This window comes from Oryzias latipes, chromosome 24, assembly GCF_002234675.1.
Source record: "Oryzias latipes chromosome 24, ASM223467v1".
In the NCBI taxonomy this organism is placed as follows: domain Eukaryota; kingdom Metazoa; phylum Chordata; class Actinopteri; order Beloniformes; family Adrianichthyidae; genus Oryzias; species Oryzias latipes.
This window is the reverse complement of record NC_019882.2, coordinates 22,379,189-22,398,098: the sequence shown is the minus strand read 5'-3', so window position 1 is coordinate 22,398,098 and position 18,910 is coordinate 22,379,189. Positions and strand designations below refer to the sequence as shown.

General features: G+C 43.1%; 2 protein-coding genes across 4 annotated transcripts in view; one reads left to right on the top strand and one right to left on the bottom strand.

Moving 5' to 3' along the window:
* Nucleotides 1-5,724, bottom strand: part of LOC101165528 (connector enhancer of kinase suppressor of ras 3) — a 30,418-nt gene extending 24,694 nt beyond the window's left edge. The window contains exon 1 of the mRNA XM_023952934.1: nt 5,565-5,724. Within this exon, the coding sequence (XP_023808702.1) occupies nt 5,565-5,616 (52 nt within the window). The 5' untranslated portion in view covers nt 5,617-5,724. The remainder of the gene's footprint in view (nt 1-5,564) is intronic.
* Nucleotides 5,725-13,890: 8,166 nt separating this feature from the next.
* Nucleotides 13,891-18,910, top strand: part of LOC101171628 (serine/threonine-protein kinase D3) — a 47,275-nt gene continuing 42,255 nt past the window's right edge. Inside the window, exons 1-2 of one of the 3 annotated variants that reach the window (XM_011492091.3) lie at nt 13,891-14,135; nt 15,129-15,668. In XM_011492091.3, the coding sequence (XP_011490393.1) occupies nt 15,372-15,668 (297 nt within the window). In that variant the 5' untranslated portion in view covers nt 13,891-14,135; nt 15,129-15,371. Of the gene's footprint in view, nt 14,173-15,128; nt 15,669-18,910 lie in introns of all 3 variants that reach the window. The other 2 variants (XM_011492092.3, XM_011492090.3) reach the window with 2 other exon arrangements.

Sequence of the window (18,910 nt, the reverse complement as noted above, 5' to 3'; positions counted from 1 at the left end):
TTCCTCACTGATTTTCTGTGATGTTTGTGGATAAAGTCAGTAAGAACAGACTGGGGATACCAGCACATAAACTAAACGCTTCCTGTCTGTGACACGGACACTTTGTGGCCATTTTACTTTTAATTGCAGCTCATCTTCTAGTTTTCATGAACAGATGAGGTCAGAGTCCATCCAGTCTGTTTGGAGTTCATAAAAATATTAGAACAAAAATCACGGAACAGATTTGAAAAGATCACCCATATTTTGTAAATCTTGAATGCATTGAGCTTCCATTGTAAGGCTTTCATCAGCAGTTTTCTCTGAGGTTTCTGCAGCGTTCAGCAGCCGTCCTGTTTCTGCTTCTCTCATGCTGCTGATGACTTGGAGCAAAGTTTGCATTTTGCAGGTTTCTGGGGGAAAATGTGTTTCAGGGTCTTTCAGGAGCCACAGTTGATACTTCTCCTTAAAAAGACACTCGTTGTTGAAGCTACATTTCACCAGAGCAAAGCTGAAAGCTCCACACGCTGAACTGAACTCAATCTGCTTTACAGCAACAGAAACTCCCATCACCCATAGACTGAGGTTGAACTTCTGACACAATTTAAATTGGAGTCTCATGTTAAACTATTTTATTTTATGTTTTTGAACCTAAAATATTAAAATTTGATGACTTTTCCAAAACTTTACAGAAGATTTTGTTTTTCCTAAACCTTTCAAGGACCTAGAAATTGCATTTTCAATTTCCTGAACTTTTCTAGGTTTTTCATGACCGTATGAACGTTGGAAGAATCTCCAGCAGCTCCTCACTACTCCTCCTTTCCTAGCAGACATTCCCAAACGTCTTCATGGTTTCTTTCTTTAGATTCACACCATCATGGCTATTTTTTCCTCCAAACACTCAGAGCTTACAGCCTTTCCTCCCTTTGGTTCTCCTCCTCTCTTTGGTCTGTAGAAAGTCTGCCTGCATTCACACTGTAGTGAACCGCACCAGAGTTCATCTGCATGTGAGCAGAGACCCTCAAGAGGACCACAGTTCTCTTGTTTCTTTAGTCCAAGGTCAGGTGAGCCTTCACACCTGCAGAACCAGAGGACCATGCAATGAAAACCAGATCTGGATCAGACACGGATCAGACCTGCCACAGGATATGTGCTCCAAGAGAAAAGCATGTGTCCCCCACACAAGTACAAGAAATGACATTAAAAAAGTAATACACTGGATCTGAATAAACAAAGGTCAATTTGAAATGTTAAGAAAGATTTTATTGCATTTATTCTGTGTATAACAGCCAACCAGGTCAGAATCCAGTGATATTTCCAACCCTTATCTCCATGATTCTGTTTGCAGACATGTCTGGGCCTTTGGCCTCCTGTCCGTCAGCCCCAGCGTAAACGCTGTTATCAAAGCTCTGGCAGAGAAACCTTCACTTCTTACTGCAGCTACAAAACCCACAGGTCACTGCTTCAACCTGACAAACACACCGCTGTCTGCGCAAACATCCAGAGCAGAAACGTGAGCCAGAGGGAACAAATACTGGAGTCCCGTTCAAAGGCTACATCCCTAAAAAAACAGCTTTTCCTGTTAAATAAACACAAACAGCAGATGGAGCCAAAACAAAACAACAGCTGTTGTGTTTGTTCACAACATCTCCCCCAGCAGAGTTTCAGCCTCACCGTTCCCAGATGGTTTACCATCTCCTACTATGTTCAGCAGAATCAGAAATAAAAACTGACCTTTAGGAGATGCAGTGAAGAAAATGAGGATAAACTTAAAGATGCTACACTTGTACTTTGAGTAATATTTCATACTCGTTTCACCTTCTATTCTTCTGCGTCTGCCCAAAGCTCCTACATCCTGGCGTTGCTGGAGCCTTTCCCAGTTACTGTTGGCTGAAGGTGGGGTCCATCAGAGACACACAACCTCTCACATTCACACCTAATGAGCACGGCAGAAAAACCATCAACCTGTGAAACAGGATTCTGCTGCAGAAACCCCACTCATGCACGGGGAGAACATGCAACCTCCGCAAACAGAAGACCAACTGGGATTTGAACCAGGACCTTCTGGAACAAGTGCTAACCACTACACCATGAAGCCCTCATAGTAAAAAACTGTTTAGGGAAGCAGTTTCTTTTCACTCTGTTTCTTCTCCTGGATATGACTTGAATTGATTCGTTCCTCTGACTAAGTTTGGCTTAAGCATACTTTAATCAAGTTTCTTCTTGATTGGAAAAGACAAAGGCGTCTCCTACGAGGAAACAAGACCATGTATGTGTGGATTGTAGAAAACATGTCTGCTTCTCCTTCCATTTGAACAAACTGTCACATGCATGTCCACATTTGAGCTGCGGTATAAACAACATCCAGTGTTCATGTACTTGATAAATGCAAGCAGGCATTTTTCTAGAGCGCTGAAAATGTTTTGTTTCCTAAAATGTAATTGAATGTTTCTAAATCCTTTTAAGACCAAATCTTCTAACATCAATTAACGGATATTAGAAATCAGATGGATGTTTCAGTGTAAATGACTAAGGATAGGTGATATATTGGTGCCGGTATCGGTCCGATATTAAAAAACTACAGACATTCTTCAGTCTGTTTTCAGAAACACTTTCTTGTTAAACGTTAAATGTAATACTTGTTTCTAATAGACTGGGGAGCTTATGGTTTACAGTTATGTCCAATATTCAATAATAACTGAATGCTTACAGATACATTTGTATAAAAGTTTGATACTTGTTCCTATGAGATCCTTTGTTTCAGGTTAAAAAGGTCCAGTACAATGTGATTGTCCAGGAAAAGAAAAGTTGTGCAAAGTTGTACTGTACACACTTAAGTATTGCTATCTACAAATATCGGCTATCAGCCAAAGTTTCAGGGGAATATCAGTTATCGTATCGGCCAGAAAAATGATATCGGTCCATCCGTACTAATGACCATAACTTTCACATTAGAGATTCAAACTTCAGATACTGTCAGTCCATATTTATTACAAAACCACCCAAGTCAGGTCAGAAACATTAGAGGAGAAACCTACACACTTCTTCAGTCAACGTTTTTGAGCACTCCCGGGAAACAAAGCAACAGGAAGAGACTCTCTGTGGAACCCGCCCCACAGTTTCCTCTGATTCACCACACATCCCGAGTTTCCGCGATAACACCGGACGCGGGGAGGGCGGGGTCACATTCCCCATCCACAGTACAGGCCTCTGAGCTCTTCTTCACGATAGTAGTAGTTAAGAAGTGCAAACATGTAAAAGCACTTCAGGATAACCCCCCCCCCCCCCCCCCCCCCCCAAACACACACAGCAGTTCAGCCAGCATCAGCGCCTCCGACAAACCCTCTCCTCTGCTCAACACTCAGGCTGAAGATCCGGTCAAAACAGCAAGCAACACTGGAGAACAGCAAGACGTTCACAAAACACGTATCTGATGGGAATTGAACCATCAACACAGCACAGCCTGGGCCTCCCCTGCTCTCCTCAGCTATCCTCCTGCTTCCCAAACAGCCGTTAGCTTCATCTTCAAGCTGAGGATCTTTGTTGAACACCAGCTGCTGCTGAGACTGTTAACCCCAAATGAAATCTGATTTAGACGCCACCAATGGTCATCCTCATTTGATTTTGAGGATCTTCCATGCAGAACCCCCATCTAACCCCCCTGGGCCAATTCATCATAGGAACTTTTAATTTGGGCTCCCAGAATCCATAGGGAATTTTGGGAAGCTGAATCCATCTGAAAGAGCTCAATCCCCGCTGAACAGTCTAAAGTTGAAGAGTTGCTCTGCTAAAGTATGTAGAAGTTTAAGGATTTCAAACGTCTGTCATTCGTGGGGCTGAAAATGTCTTTGATGGTCAAACATTGCATTAACCATAAAACCTGAAATACCTGAAGGGTCTGCTAAACGAACTGAATCTTAGAATACTGAGATCACTGAAAGAGCTGAAAGTATGAAGGAGTTTAAATGAGCTGAAAGACTTGAAAGAATAAAAAAAAAAGTTAAAAATCACTCAAATCAATGCATTAAATAAAGTACTAGTGTGAGAGATTAGCCTTAAAAAGTATTCATGTTTAATGAAACAGAATTACTTAAAAAAAGAAAGAGAAAGGTCCCTGGAGTTCATATTTGTATTTAATCAGATGTTGGATGTTTTAGTGTTGGACTTCCACCTGACCCCCACCGTCTCCATGTTGATGTCTTTACGGGTGCATTTCTGCCTCTTCCTGGAGTCACAGGTCCTATTTACAATCCTGACTTTTCATTCTCCATGTTTCTACAGATCTGCTCAGAAAAACAAGGCTCGACTCCTTATTCTTCCAGTCTGTCGGGTCTGTAAGCAGCTGGCTGAAGCTGCCGCACCTGTCAGAGAGGAGAAATATGTGGATGTGTCTGAACACGCTCTCCTCAATCCTCCACACACCTACAACGCTCAGCTGTTTACCTGCTAGTACTGTCCAGCATTTAGCCCGCTCCATGTTTGGAAAACTGTTCCAGCTGCCCACCAGCAAGCAGCCCGGTCAGCCTCCAGCTTCCTTCACCCCCCTACAGATGTCAACACCCAAACACAGCCTCTTCACCCAGAGTGTGGGGTAACTAACACCCGACACATAACCTCCACAGTTACAAAGGCACAGGTCGGACGGATTCAACGTTCCAAAGGAGTCCATGGGAAATCTGCTGGTTCTGGTTCCTGACCCATTTATGCCAGCATCTCCAGGTATTTTCTAACATCCATGGTAGGTTTCCATGGAAATCTTTAAATGATCCCCCCAGTGGCCTCCTGATCTTTGTGGAACCTGCAGTCAGCTGAAGAAGCTGGGATCACCACAGAGGAGTGCCTTGAATTTTTGAAAACTGCACTGATTTGACTGACTTTCAAAAGGTGGGGTCCACACCAGCAACCCCCACTCTGAACACAACTCAGCATGCAATGCATGCTGGGATGATTGTGTGCTCCTCACATTCTTATGAGGAAGACCAGCGGCAGGCCTGAAGACCACAGGACCACGCAGGCCCATCTCTGAGCAGTGTGCAGTTCTACCATGATCACCGGGGTCACACAGGGCTGCCCTCCCTCCCTCCTTACGTTCCTGCCCCCCCTGCAAACCCCACTGACGATCACAGCTTAATGATGAAGGCTGTGCACAATCCTGATCCAACAAGCTGACACATGAGAGCATGAAGGAAGACGGAGGTAAACAAAACAGAAGCTGCAGACCAAGCAGCCACGGGATGGGCGTGTGCGCGCGCGTGTGGCTCGTTTCCATCAACTGGATCCAGCATGTCGACCCCCTGAGGACGTCCAGCTGAACCCTGAGGAGCCCCCTGGGATCTTCTGAAGCCCCCGGGTGTCGGTCTGTCCCCTCAGCCGGTAACTCAGCGCCTTCTGGCAGATTTGCTGTGACCATAAAGCCGTTTCTCTCCAGCTTCCGGAGGAAGATCAGCTTAAGCCTCGGTGCTGCGCGCTCCTCACTGACTTCAAAGTTCTGCTCACGTGTTTGGTAACCAGCACCGGTTTGACGTCACTCGGTTAAAGCAGCAGCTAATGTGCGCGTGGGTCTCTGTCTCTCAGGTTCCCCTCCTCACCTGTCATCCAGTCCAGCACCTGCTGGGGGCTCCACGCACTGACGCTCTCCATGGGGATCCTCGGTTAGCTGGCCGTCATCATGTCTTCCCTGTGAAGCCCGGAGGGCGGGAAGCGCGCGCGCCTAGTCCAACACCAACTGAACTGTTGCAGTCGGGCCGCGTGTGAAGTTTCCCCATAGGAAGACCACGCCCCTCTGCTAGTCTCCTCCAATCACGGAGCTTTGTTTACACCACTTTTTAAAAAGTGCTGTTTGGAGAAGACGAGTATGTTTATGAAGACAAGTGCAAACGTTTTTACAGCCACAAAGCTTTTTGGTACAGGAACATTTGACATCGCTCAAGCTCAAGAAGTTTTGGATCATGTAAAAAACAAAAAATTCACAGATTTCTTCAGATTACTTCACAGATTTGGGGGACAGGGAGGTAATTGCAGACAGACACACCTCTGGTGTTTCCCACATGATGATTGTCTCTGTGTTCAGAGTGTCTGATTTACTGGAGCCAAAACCCAAAAATTCTTAAAGAAAGACCTTTTCAATGTATCATTAATGTCAAAATTCTGTGGGTCTAAAAAGCTGATTTTGGCAGTAAGTCATTCCAGGTTCATCATTCAAACAGCCAACAGACGAGCAGCACCCCCAGACCACAGCGTCTTCAGGTTGGTAGGAGGCAGTCAGGTGATGCAGGTGATCTTGGTGAGTCTCAAAGTGTCATCAGCAGACCTGCATCAAGTCTCAGAACTACTGGCAGAGTTTGGGACAGACCCAGGAGTGGAGCCCCGCCAATGACAGACCACAACCATGACCAGAACCTAAGGACTTCTGACCCCAGACATGGTTTAGAAAACGCCACACAGCTGCAGGCCCGTTTACCAGATGTGAGGGATACCAGGGTTTCCAGACAAACCATTCACAACCGACTCCACCAGTATGCCTGCAATGACAGATGGCTGTTGCAGGTGACTCCCCCGACATCATGACACCGTCAACAACGTTTGCAGTACCAGACCATGTGACCTGGACAAGGTCAAAGGTCCTCAGGGTTGGCTTTGGGGAAGGAGGTGTAACAGTCTGGACAGGTATCACCAGTCAGGGTCAAACTGATTTGGTTATTGTAGATGACCCAGTCACTGAATGTTCTAACCTCAGAGACATCATAGAACCATTCTCATCCCCCAATTCCACCAGAACACCCCCTGCTTTCTGTTCATGGATGATTACACCCTATCACATGGTACCAGTACTGTCACAGCTGGACTTCAGGAAGTGGGAGTAGCTCATGTGGTATGACCAGCAATGACCCTTGACCTGAAACCCATAGAGAACGTCTGGGACCACCTGAAGCAGACTGGATGATTGGACCCCACCCCTTCAGAACTGCATGCAGCACTTATGGAAGATTGGTTCAGACCAACACCATGAGGCTGGTGAGGAGACGTCACTGTCAAGCTGCTGTTGATACAAATGCTGCAAATACCCACTATTGACATTTCTGTTATTTGGGGCTATTTTTATTATTGTCCTGATTTGAGGGGTAATATTAAACTAATGAAAAGGGTTTTTTTTCATTCATTATTAGTAATATCAAATGGAACTTTTACGCATTTCATTAACATTCCAATTGAACAGGAAAAGCACTCATGTTAATTACAATATCACCAACTTACTGTCAGTGGTAGCAGGTCAGCTGGTGAAAACTGTTCTCCCTGTAGCTGCCTGTTTGCAACAGATTTTAGTGCTTAGTTCGGTGTTATAAGTTTAAATCGCAGTCAGACGTTGGTTACAGTTTAACAGTAAAGATTTATTGTCTTTTTAAAATGACCAGGTTTCAAATAAAGCAAGTAAACACATTTCCACTGTAAAGGGCTCCATGCCTGTAGGATCAAAGGATCAACGATTGAAGGGCTTCATGAACTGAATCTATACAAATCAACAATGAGGAAGATAAAAAAACAAGTTGGTTTTTCTTACCAAGGTGACTGTATACTGATGACTGAGAGGAGCAGACAGAAGTTTTTTTTTGTCCTGGAACTCTACGCATCTGTTTTTCTTAGAGGCACATTTCTTAATGTGTGGTGTTGAAATCAGGAATGTATAGAGTTAGCTTTTTCTTTATGAAGAGCACAGTCAGTGTTGAGACCATCTTATGCTACTGTATTCCTGAGGAACGTCTCTGAACCAGCACACCAGCAGACAGTGGCTACTATCATCAGCTTGTAACAGTCAAGGGGGTGGAGAAGCTCTTTTAGGACTTTCAGGTGTCCTTTAATTATGAGGTCATCAGTTTTAGCTCGCACTCAGTCTGCTTGTGCTCTACCTCCTAGTTTTTCATTGCGCTGCTCCTGTTTTAGTCATGTATATTTTAAGACAGTAGCCGTCCAACCGGCCTTTATAAGGTTGATCATTTAATTCAATTTTATTTATATAACCCAAAATCACAACAACAGTCGTCTCAATGGGCTTCATACCGGTAATTGTAAAGTAAACATAAAATATAAGGATTATGAAGTAATAGAATTCAATAGGAAAATACTAAACTGAACTAGACTAAACAGACTAAACTAAAATGGGCATCTCTGTCCTTAGACCCCCCTTCGCGGTAACGAAAAACTCCTAAAAATGGATTCCAGAAAAAACGAAGAAACCTCAGGGGTGTCCACATGAAGGTGGGAGAGAAGAATTCACTAATCTAACCCTACAACTACATGTTTACATAGTCCAGCAGATGAGCTTCATCCAGATGGAGTTGGGGGACGGCCGGGGGCGCGAGACAAGCCAGAGGCAGAGTCCACAACCAGGTGTAGGAGGCTGTGGATCCTCTCGCGCCCACATCATCGTTATTAATAAAGCAACAAACACTGTTGGAGCCCCAGAAACCCCACATTTGTGAGTTTTTTTGCTGCTATCTAGATTTTTTCTCTCTGCTGAGAGTTTCTTTTGCACAATCTGTGAACGATACAAGCTGGAGGGGACTCAGTGTGTGACGTCCACATACTGGATCTCCTGTGGTTTTGCTTGTTGGGCTGCTAAGGTCTGATGTTGCTTTGAGGATTTACACAACCCACAAGTTACAAGCAAATATAGTACACACCTTATGCTTTGCTTGAAAAACACAACCCCCCAAATGTCTCACTTGTTGCTTGTGTGGTGAGATCAGCTCTCACAAATCCCAGAATGAAGCCTTGATAAAGCCTCAGAGAAAACTGTCAGCACCAACACTGTCATGACAAAACCTCAGACCTGGTTTGATTGGACCTTCCACACAGTTCAGCAGTCGGTTCAAAGACTCTAAGACTGCCACCACTACCACAGCCTCCATCTGAGGTTCTGCTGTTGAGGACCGGCTTTTCATGTGAAGTGCCTCAGGGTTCTGTCCTTGGTCCCTCATTTCTTCACATGCTCATAGACTCACATGCTGCTACTTGATGATCTCTCTGGGAGACTTGGCATTCATTTTGGTAGTTTTGAAGACAACAAACATTTTTGCTTTGTCTCCTGATGACATGTTTTAATTATATAGAAAAAATAAAGATTTGGATTGCAGAAGTTCCTGTTCTGTCAGGACAAAACATGATGATGGATTGATGGTCCTGAAGCTGGGTGGAGCAGGTTAGATTTAAACTGCTCAGCCAGAATAAATATGTTTGTGACAGTCAGGAATCTTGGAGTCCTTTTGGATTTCCGTTCAGCTTTGAAGCTCACACAAACAAGACATTTACTTCCAAACAAAACCCAGGTCAACTCTTCTACTCCAGAGCCAGAAGAGATGATTGTGATGCTCTCCTTTCTGATCTCAATAGAAGGACAGACACAAACGTGGTGCAAAACTTAGCAGCATGTCTATTGACCAGGAAAGGAAAGACAGATCTTGTTAAAGTTTGTGTTCTGGTTGCCCATCAGTTTTAGCATCAAATTTGAGAAGTAAGATTTGACTTGATGAACCTTTATTTGTCCCTCAGGGGATACTGTCCATGTGCCACCATTACAGTGTACAATAAAAGGGCAAAGAACACAATAGTTTAAAAATAAACGTGATGCACTGCAACCATCAGGCAGTGTTCAGTCTTACAGCAGCAGATAGAAACAGAACCAGTAATGTCACACCTTCAGGGACTTTCAATGTAAAATTCAGAAACTAAAGAAGCTGATTAGTGATGCCAAACACACACACGCACATCAACATGCACTCACAGCAACTCTCTTACACACAGACGCTCACACAGACCTACAAAATGCCTGAAGAGTACTACAAATCAAAAATGTAGTTTTACTTCTGCTCACAGACATTTGTGTACATCTCCCTTGAATTTTGAATCAACTGAAAAATAACTTGGAAGTCACACATGAAATATGATCAAAGTCACTCTCTAGTCTTTTTTGTTCATGGGATTTAATGATGGTATTGTTCAGTGTTTATTATTAAAGGTTTGTACGTTCACTGGCTGTACTCTAGCCGTTGAGTTGGATCTCACACATACTTCATTGGTGCACCAAGTCACTGATCTGATGGAGCTTCACAGGAAAGAAATAATGAACCAACCTGAAACACACAGAGATGTCATGAGCTGCTTCAGAGGAGTTTCCCTGAGCAAAACTTTGTTTTCATCCAGAAAAAGGGCGTTAGGACAAAGTCCGGTCACTCAAAGAGTTATCTTTGCTAATGAAACAAAGTGATTTTTATTTTAAAGGTGTCTTTAATTGCACATTGATTTAACAGAGTGACACCAGCTGCTCTGAAAACCTTTGGATTTAAATTCGTTATTTATTTATTTTTTATTTTACAAAAAGAATTCTGTGATTTCACCATTTTAAGACCAGTTACACAGAAGACAACAAAGCATGTTGAGAACCTGCTTCTGTCGTCTTATCCATTATCTCGCAGAATTTATGTGTTCTGTTCAGTATTTTATCTATTTGTCCAAATCTCTTATTATTTGACTCAAGTTTATCTTGACATTAATTTCCTTTCATTTCATTATTTTAGAATGTGAGTTTTGTCATGCTCGGAAATAGTTTTTTTTAATGTAATGTTACATTATTTCCCGTAGATGGCGGCAAAGTGAAATTTAAAGCAACAATCAAAGAAATAAATAATCAACAAAGATCGTATATTTTAAGGCGATGAGCAACTCATTCACATATAACGAGGCAGCTAAAGCCAAGCTTCAATTCCCTATTTCTGTAGCAGATTTTCAATTCAAATATCAAAAAGCTGAGGCTGAATTTCTTTAAAAAGAATTCTACTTTAGAATAAAAATAATAAATCAGAATTGAATACAATCCAAGTGTAGTACAAAAATAAAAAGTTAGACAAAATAGTCAGTACTAATAGAAGAATTAATAGAGGATGTACTAGCAAATATTTCAAAGTGACTCCCAATTGAACAGGAAGTGACAAGACAATACAATAATATAACATAACAAAGAACATTTTATTAAACTAGTTCATACAAATGAATACATGATCAAATATTTGTTGTATGCGGTGCGTCCCCTGAATGCGCATCACTGGCTTTATTTTTGTGTGCACAACAATGTGCGTGTGAGCCGTTATTGGTATCGTGTATGTGTTGACATGTATGTGTGTGAAGGTATGTTTTAGGACAGTGGTGAGAAAGTTTGGGCACCCCTGATACTTTTCAAGATTTTTCTTCATGAATCATTGGTTGTTCGGATCATCAATTTCAGTTAAAGTTTGCTTGAACTGTGCCTGTGGTCTTCCATGCTCTCACTATATTCCTCACAGTGGAAAATGACAGCTGAAATCTCTTAGCAAGCTTTTTGGATCCTTCACCTAAACTATGATGATGAACAACCTTTGTTTTCAGCTCATCTGACAGCTGTTTGGAGGTTCCCATGTTGACATTCTTCAGAGAAGATGCAAAGAGGAGAAAAACTTGCTCTTGACCATCTTAAATACCTCTTCTCATGATTGGCTTCACATGTGTAAAGGTCAAGGGTCAATGAGCTTATAAAACAAATTTTGTGTTCCAATAATTATTGCTAAAGGAAGTCAAATTTACGCACCTGCCTGTTTTTGTTTAAGTAATTATTGCACAGTTTCTTTAAATCCTATAGACTTCATTTCACTTCTCAAATATCACTGTGTTCATACGATATATTTAACTGAAATTGATGATCTGAACAACCACTGATTTATAAAGAAAAAATGATCAGGGGCGCCCAAACTTTCTCATAAAACTGTAACTGAGTGTCTGTAGACCGGCTCCTTTTGACTGACATCTACATGTGACAGTTATAATGAGAAACCTCCAGCAACTTGTTGCTTTGTGATTCTACTCCCTTTCTTCTTCTTAAACATCCTCCAACTGCCTTTTCTCCCCTTTCCCCCCTTTCTTTTAGACCCTTATGCCCCATCTCTATCATTCCAATCTGTCCTTCTCTCATCTTAAGTATGTTTTATATGTGTCCAACTAGAAATGCATGCAAACACAATCAACATCAATAACATCTCGCCTCAAATACAAAAGGGGTCATACAAATATACACTTTCTGTGTCGGACGATTTACGGCCCCCTATTGTAACAGTAACATCTGTCCAACTAAGAGGCCTTCAGCTCAGGGGGGTATTCCAGGAAGCATGTTTAAACTAGCCTGACTTTGAGCCTGAACTCTGGCTGAAATCCCCCTGAACTTGCTTACTCTGGGTATGTCGGTTCCAAAAGACCGGATATGAGTTGGCGTAATTACGCTCGACTTGGTAACCCTGGGTTAACGCACGGAACATAAAGACATTCTCAATAGATCGCCGATTTCTGGAGTCACCATGGAAACGCGTGGAGAAAAAAAAGAAAGCGCGACACTTGAGACGGAAGTGAGACGGAGTCTGAGATTTTAATGACGGCGGTTAAAAATTATAAGTCCATCAAAAAAGTAACACGGCTGAAAAATAATTTAAATAATTTAGTTAAATTTATTCAAACTCAATAATTGTTTATACAACTCAAATTTACGTATTTATCTAACTAAATGTCACATTACTCCATTAATCTTTTTTCCATCTTAATTACTTATATTTCTTGAACTTTCATATGTCTAAGTTTGAGCCGGCAGATATGCTCATTTTTACAACAATAAAAAGAACGGAAAAAAATGCACGGAGTGCATAAACTCACTAAAGAATTTTCCGTCACTGTCATAACAGTAAGAAGCGGTAGGGGTGCTATATAAACTCATCATTCTCTCCTTTACTCTCACTCATGGTGCAGAGACGTAAGCATGGTAGGACAAAATAGCTCGGCTAAACACGGTGAAACACAGTAAAACAGCTATACAACTAAACACATTTTGTAAAAAACCCACACTTAAACCCAAATCCGTCCAGACAGGCAAAGGGAATGATATCCCAGAATCCCTTGCGGTGCCGATCTAACAGCAGCATCAAAGTTACACCTACTTAATTGAATTAATTTGAACGAAAGGAAAATAACTGTCTGAAAACTACGTGTAATTTTTAACAAAAAAAAAAAAGATTTATCTTAACTGAAGCAAATAATTAAGTTAGATCAAAGTGAAAAAGTTTATTTTTCCAACATCCATATGTGGTCTTATCACCCTCTCACGGTGGAAAAAGTATTATCTGAGCTTCTTCATCCACTAAATCATCTTTAAATGGACACGCCATGCTGCTTCACCTCTCTGTAAACAAACTAAGCTTCAACTAAACCTGCTCCAGACCAGGTTATGTTCAGAGCATGAGTTGCCATGGTAACTTGACTTACCCTGAAACATACCTCCATTTCTGGAACCGAAAGCTGAGGTTATCAACTTTCTTAGCCTCAAACTTATCGTGGGAGCTAGAATAACCTGCTTTCTGGAATACCCCCCTGATCTGTTTGCTCAGCTGTGGGAAAGTTACAAAAAATGTGGGACCCAGGATGGAGCCTTGAGGCACACCACATGTCAGACCGTTCCAATAAATAAAAGTCATTTCTATGAGAGTCACTGTTGGTCTTTTGCATTTTCTGGATTAAGTAGAGATGGTGTGTAAATGAAATGTAAATAACGTCTTTGATTAGCCCCAAGAGTGTTTGACATGGGATTTGTAACTTGTATAAAAATCTTCTTTGTAAAGTTGTAATTTCCAACAAAGACTTTCATTTAACTTAAAACTGTGCTGGAATAAATAAGTACACTCAATTGAGCCAGTTGACTGTGAACTTTCTAACAATTAATGATTAGCGAAACCAGAAAACGTGAACAGTTTTCCTAACAACTGTTGGGAACTTTATGTCACACAGCAACACCTGTTAGGAAAACTTGAACCAAATCCAGCCTCGGAGTTTCGCTCGGAGTGAGCGCTCCTGTCGCTCCCGCCGTCATAGAGCAGCTCTGCTCCCGTCAGATCCACGGAGCTGCTCGGACTCGGAGCGGCTCGTCCGACAACTTTCAGCGTGAAAACAGTCCGAATTCAGTCCCAGGCTCGCTCCGCCGCTTCAGCTGCGGTTCCGCCGGCCCAAACAGTCCGGACCTTTGCTGTGAAGTGGGTGTCCGACCCGTCCCCGCTGGCTTTGTTCTGACCGGATGGGAGTGGAGAGCCCACCTTTGGGAGGTAGTTGTTCCGAGTTGGACCCTGCAGCTCTGTTTGTGTGAGTTTGTGTCAGGACTCTGATGTTTTCCAGTGTTCTGGACGCAGACGTGCTGGAGTTAAACTGAGAACTCAGGCCGCATGTTTTTGGATTTTCATTGATCAGAGATGATCATCAAGCTTTATTTCCCACAGCAATCAGCTGAGCTGGCCATGGAGGTTATGGTGAAGTTGGTGTCCACAGACAGAGCAGCGTGCACGTGCGCAGATAGCTGCAGCTTCAGTGCTCTGCTCTTTCATAACTGAGAAGGTCTTTAATGATTAATGCTGCACAGCTTTAACAGATTGCTTTTTAATCTGAAGCACCTTTGAGTTTCTGAGTGTTATTGGGAGAAGTGGGCGGAATAAAAACCGACCCAAAGCAGAGGAGGTGTGTGCAGTAACTGTGCTGTTCCTCTGACTGCAGGACACTTTTGTTGCTCTGACTTTCCTGCAGAAGGCGAGCACAGGAGGCTCCCCTGGCGTGCAGCTCCCTCCCATCAGCTGCAGCTGCGGCTGGCTTCTGTGTAACTGTCACTAAGAGCTGCAGCTTGCAGAGGCGTTTGCATTGCAGCTGCAGGATGGGCCTGCAGCAGAATCAGAGGATGAGGGGGCCGCCGCCGCCGCCGCCGCTGCTGCTGCTTGTGACTCTGATGAAACATCCGAGTTTATCTGTCAATTTCATGGCTTCAAGCTGAGTTTTGACATTTGAAAGTTCTAAATAACAGGAGCTCCCTCTGTGGTGCATCTCTTCCCCGATTTCCCGTTAAAGTGACCTTTTGTACTCAAACCACTTTGAGGCAATAAAGCAGGGAATAATTATTGATGGAAGGATCAGCTTCTGTCAATCCTCCATCACAGCATCATCTCCATTGTCCTGAAGCCTGGCAGAGTGGGATTTTGTTGTTGGAAGAGGTTTTTGCTGTGCGCGTGTTCACCGTGCAGATTTGGTTGACACGCTGTCTTTATTGTGAACAGATGCTGAGTGAAACCGGTAAAGAGGAAGTGCAGATCTGCGGCGTTTCATGCTGGTTCCCTGCAGCTGCTCTCAGTCCGATCCAGACCCGGCTTGACCTGAACCTCTGAGCCGGACCTGCCCTTCCACTCACAGGAAGATGGTTTCAGCTGCAGCCAACGGGGATTCACAGGAATGACGGGACGCAGGGCTCTTGGCTGAGAGGCTGTGGCTTTGTTTCTTTGCGCCTTTACTCACAGCAGAGGATGTCGGCTGACAGCAGCCCCCCTCCTTCCCTGGCCTCACCAAGGTCCTTCCCATCCTTGTCCCAGCACCCAGCCCCATCTCTGACGTCGCCGTCCCCTAGTCCGCCCGCCACCATCAGCAGCCGGCTGTCTAACGGCAGTCAGACGGCGCCTAGCCCCACAAACTCCCGGGGGTCTTTGCACGGCATCTCCTTCCTGCTTCAAATCGGCCTCACCAGAGAGACGGTCACCCTGGAGTCTGGAGACCTGTCTCTGTCTGCTGTCCGTGAGCTGGTCTGCTCCGTCGTGGATCAGAAGGTGAGTGAGAAGCCTCCTTTTTCCTGTTAGCACCATGTCATGACATTTCTGTCACTGTGAATGTTTGCAGACTAACCAGGGCGAGTTGTCTCACTGTTTGATTTCCAGTATGCAGACCTCTGCAAAGTTCCAGCTTGTATCTGACTTGATTCATATGTTTCTTTAAACTGCTGCAAAACATTCTCCCAGATGAAAGAAGTCTTCATTTCCAGCATTTATTTTCTAGCAGTTTTTGTTCATGACACTGTTCCATCTCTGTTTTGGCGTTTGCTTCATTCTTTCACTCTGTTGATGGATGACCAGACATCAGTGTTGGTATCAAAGTTTTACAAACTGGGTTTTTTGAGGACTTTTGACCATCCAGCAGGTCATATTTCTAAGTTTATTTATTCATTTATTTTTGAATTTTTTTGGTCTAAAAGCTAGGCTGATCATGGAACAGTCCTGACGTACAGGTCCTCAGCCCCCCCCTCTGTGACCTCTGCTCCTGCAGCAGGCACTTCCCTCTGGGCTACATCCTCATTGTTCTCTGGCTTCTTGTCCAGCCTCACTTTGTTTGTGACGATGTGGGCCTGAGTGCGGCCGTTTCCCTTCACGCTGTAGAGGGCGGTAGGAGCTGTTTTTCTTGGTTTCATCATCCACCAGTAATGGAAGAACAAAGAAGTCATGCAGAGGTAAAGGTGGATTTCATGTTTTGCTAGTCTGTCTTTAGTGAATACTGTAGTTTGTTCTACGTTGTGGCTTCATGCTGAGACGTTTAATTGATGCGTGATGTGGGTTGTTGTGTAACTGATGTCAAAGTTTTGGAAAAAGACGCAGCATGACTCAGCACATTTCACTAAACCTTAACTGGGTGCATCCAAACCATTTACTGCATATTAGAACTGGACTGAGGGGCCCCTCCCTCCTCACGTTCCAAACATGAATTGCCTGCTGGCTCCAAGATGCCAAAATCCTATAGAACACATGTGTCAAACTCAAGGCCCAGGGGCCAAATGTGGCCCTTCATGTCATTTTATGTGGCCCTCGAGAGCATAGGAGTTTTTAATTTCCTAAAGTAAATAAAAAATTGGTGTGTATTTATTAATATCTAGGACTTGAAATATGGGATTGGGCAACTATACATTAGGACTTAAACACTGTTCATATAACCCAATGTAAAAGGATTTATGCTAAAGTAACAAGAAAACATATGTTTCTATGCAACTGGAATTGTCACTTTAAAAAGTTAGAATAAATAAATAATGAGTTATTTAACATTAAGGAGTAGTTACATTTATTTTTCTTTACATTTAGTCAAATGTATAAGTTATATCTGGCCCTTTGAGGACAGACACTATGCTGATGTGGCCCTCAGTGAAAATGAGTTTGACCCCCCTGCTATAGAACAAAAACCGCTGTTACTCAGTCATTCTGTTGGTCAGATATTGGATTCTTGCTCTACCGTTTTTTAACATGTTCTTGGTAATCCTCTTTTTTTTTCAATAGTTCAAGTTATTCGGGTTATAAACCGGCCAATCGGATGCCTTAATAAAAGTGGGTGGAGCCTGCTTGCCCCCACATCCAATTTTCAAAACGTCTGACAGAATCTCCGGAGCCCCAATGAGTGGTAGGGCTGTGGTCGCCCAACAGGCTCATCTACTGATTGGTGAGAGTGGTTGCCATAGAAATGTGACTTCGTCTGGCTCCATAATGGTGACAGCCGTACCGTGAAAAAAATGGTGACCGAAGTGACTTCATTTGGTTGGAGCCAGATGTTATCCATTTTTTATGGGTGACGTCACTCTCACTCAGTCAACCAATCGAGGACCTGGTTAGAATGCCCTAAGCTTCTTGCTAAGGAGGGATCTCCTGCTGGACAAACGTCATTCTCAGAGTTGGGGAACTTTATCAGGGGGGAGAGGAAGCTATACCTTCAGGGTTACCCTTGTGTACCATCCAGAGGTCTGTCACAAAGAAGAATCTCAGTCTCATGTCACTAAGGCTTAAGACACATTTAAGAGTTTACGGTCATTTGACGAGTATTTGTGCGTAGCTTTGTCTTCCTCAATGCTTCCTGGTTGATCTTGTTCTTAAAATCTGTCTGGTATAAGTTTTAGAGTTTTAGTTTTAGCACTTAGATCAGAGAGATGTGAGAATTTAAGGAATAGTTGATATAAAATTGCATTGCTGTATACTAAGCTAAATTAAACAATGGTAGTTTGGACCTTTTATTTAGAATATTATTTTATTTTATAAAACATCCCCCATTAAATAATCCATAATGTAGCATTTGTTCACTTTGTAACCGTGTCTGAACTGGTTTGTGGATGCTCATGCTGTCACTTTTGCCCTACGGCTCTGTTTTCCTTGTTGCTTCCTGCCCAGGGGGTAAATAAAGTTTGTTGTGGTGGAGTCTATTGTTGGGGCGGGTCAACCTCTGCACCCTGTTGGACAGCGCTTCTCATGAGGGGCTTATTTGTGCCCATGGGATTCTTAAATGACGGTCGACTGATCCATGGTGGTCCTCCTGTACCTGAACCATATTTTAAAGAAGGTCCTCAGTTTATGTTGGCTTTTTGTGTTGAACTTTAAAATGATTTTAGTCTAAAACTTGTCCGCTACCGTCTTCCTCTGTTTGTCATCTACAGACAGTTTCAAACTAGATTTCATGAAGAAACATTTTAATGGAAACAAATAGATTTTCTGGACTCCAGAAGCCAATCTTGTTTAGGCAGGATCGTGAATATTGTCTGACATTATAGCGGTCTGTGGCCTAAGAAAAGTTTGGAGAGCACTGGTCTTGACAAAATGTATGGCCATACCCCCAGTCTCTGAATCCCCTTTGGTCAGTAGGAAAGACGGTCATCAGACGGCCAAACCTGAGCAGGGGGGGTTGGAGAGTGAAACCTTCATCTGACCTAAAACACCTCCTTAAATGATGAGCTCATATTTGAACTCCCTGAAACTTTAACCCTAACCTTGCAAACTGACAGGAGATTTTTAATCATTTGTTTATAGCCACAGGTTTTTATTTGTTGGATTTGTTACACATGAGGACTGTGCAGTGGACATGCAGTGTGTCTCAATGTTTGTGATATGTATGTATGAAGTGAGCATATCATGAACATTGTGTATGAACTGCCACAACTAAGTTTTACAAGCTCTGTGCGGTCTTTGTCGTTTTGTTCTTATTTTTCTACCCAATTCACTGCGGGGGACCCCCCTACGGGACCCCCCAACCCGTTCAGAAATCTCCTGTG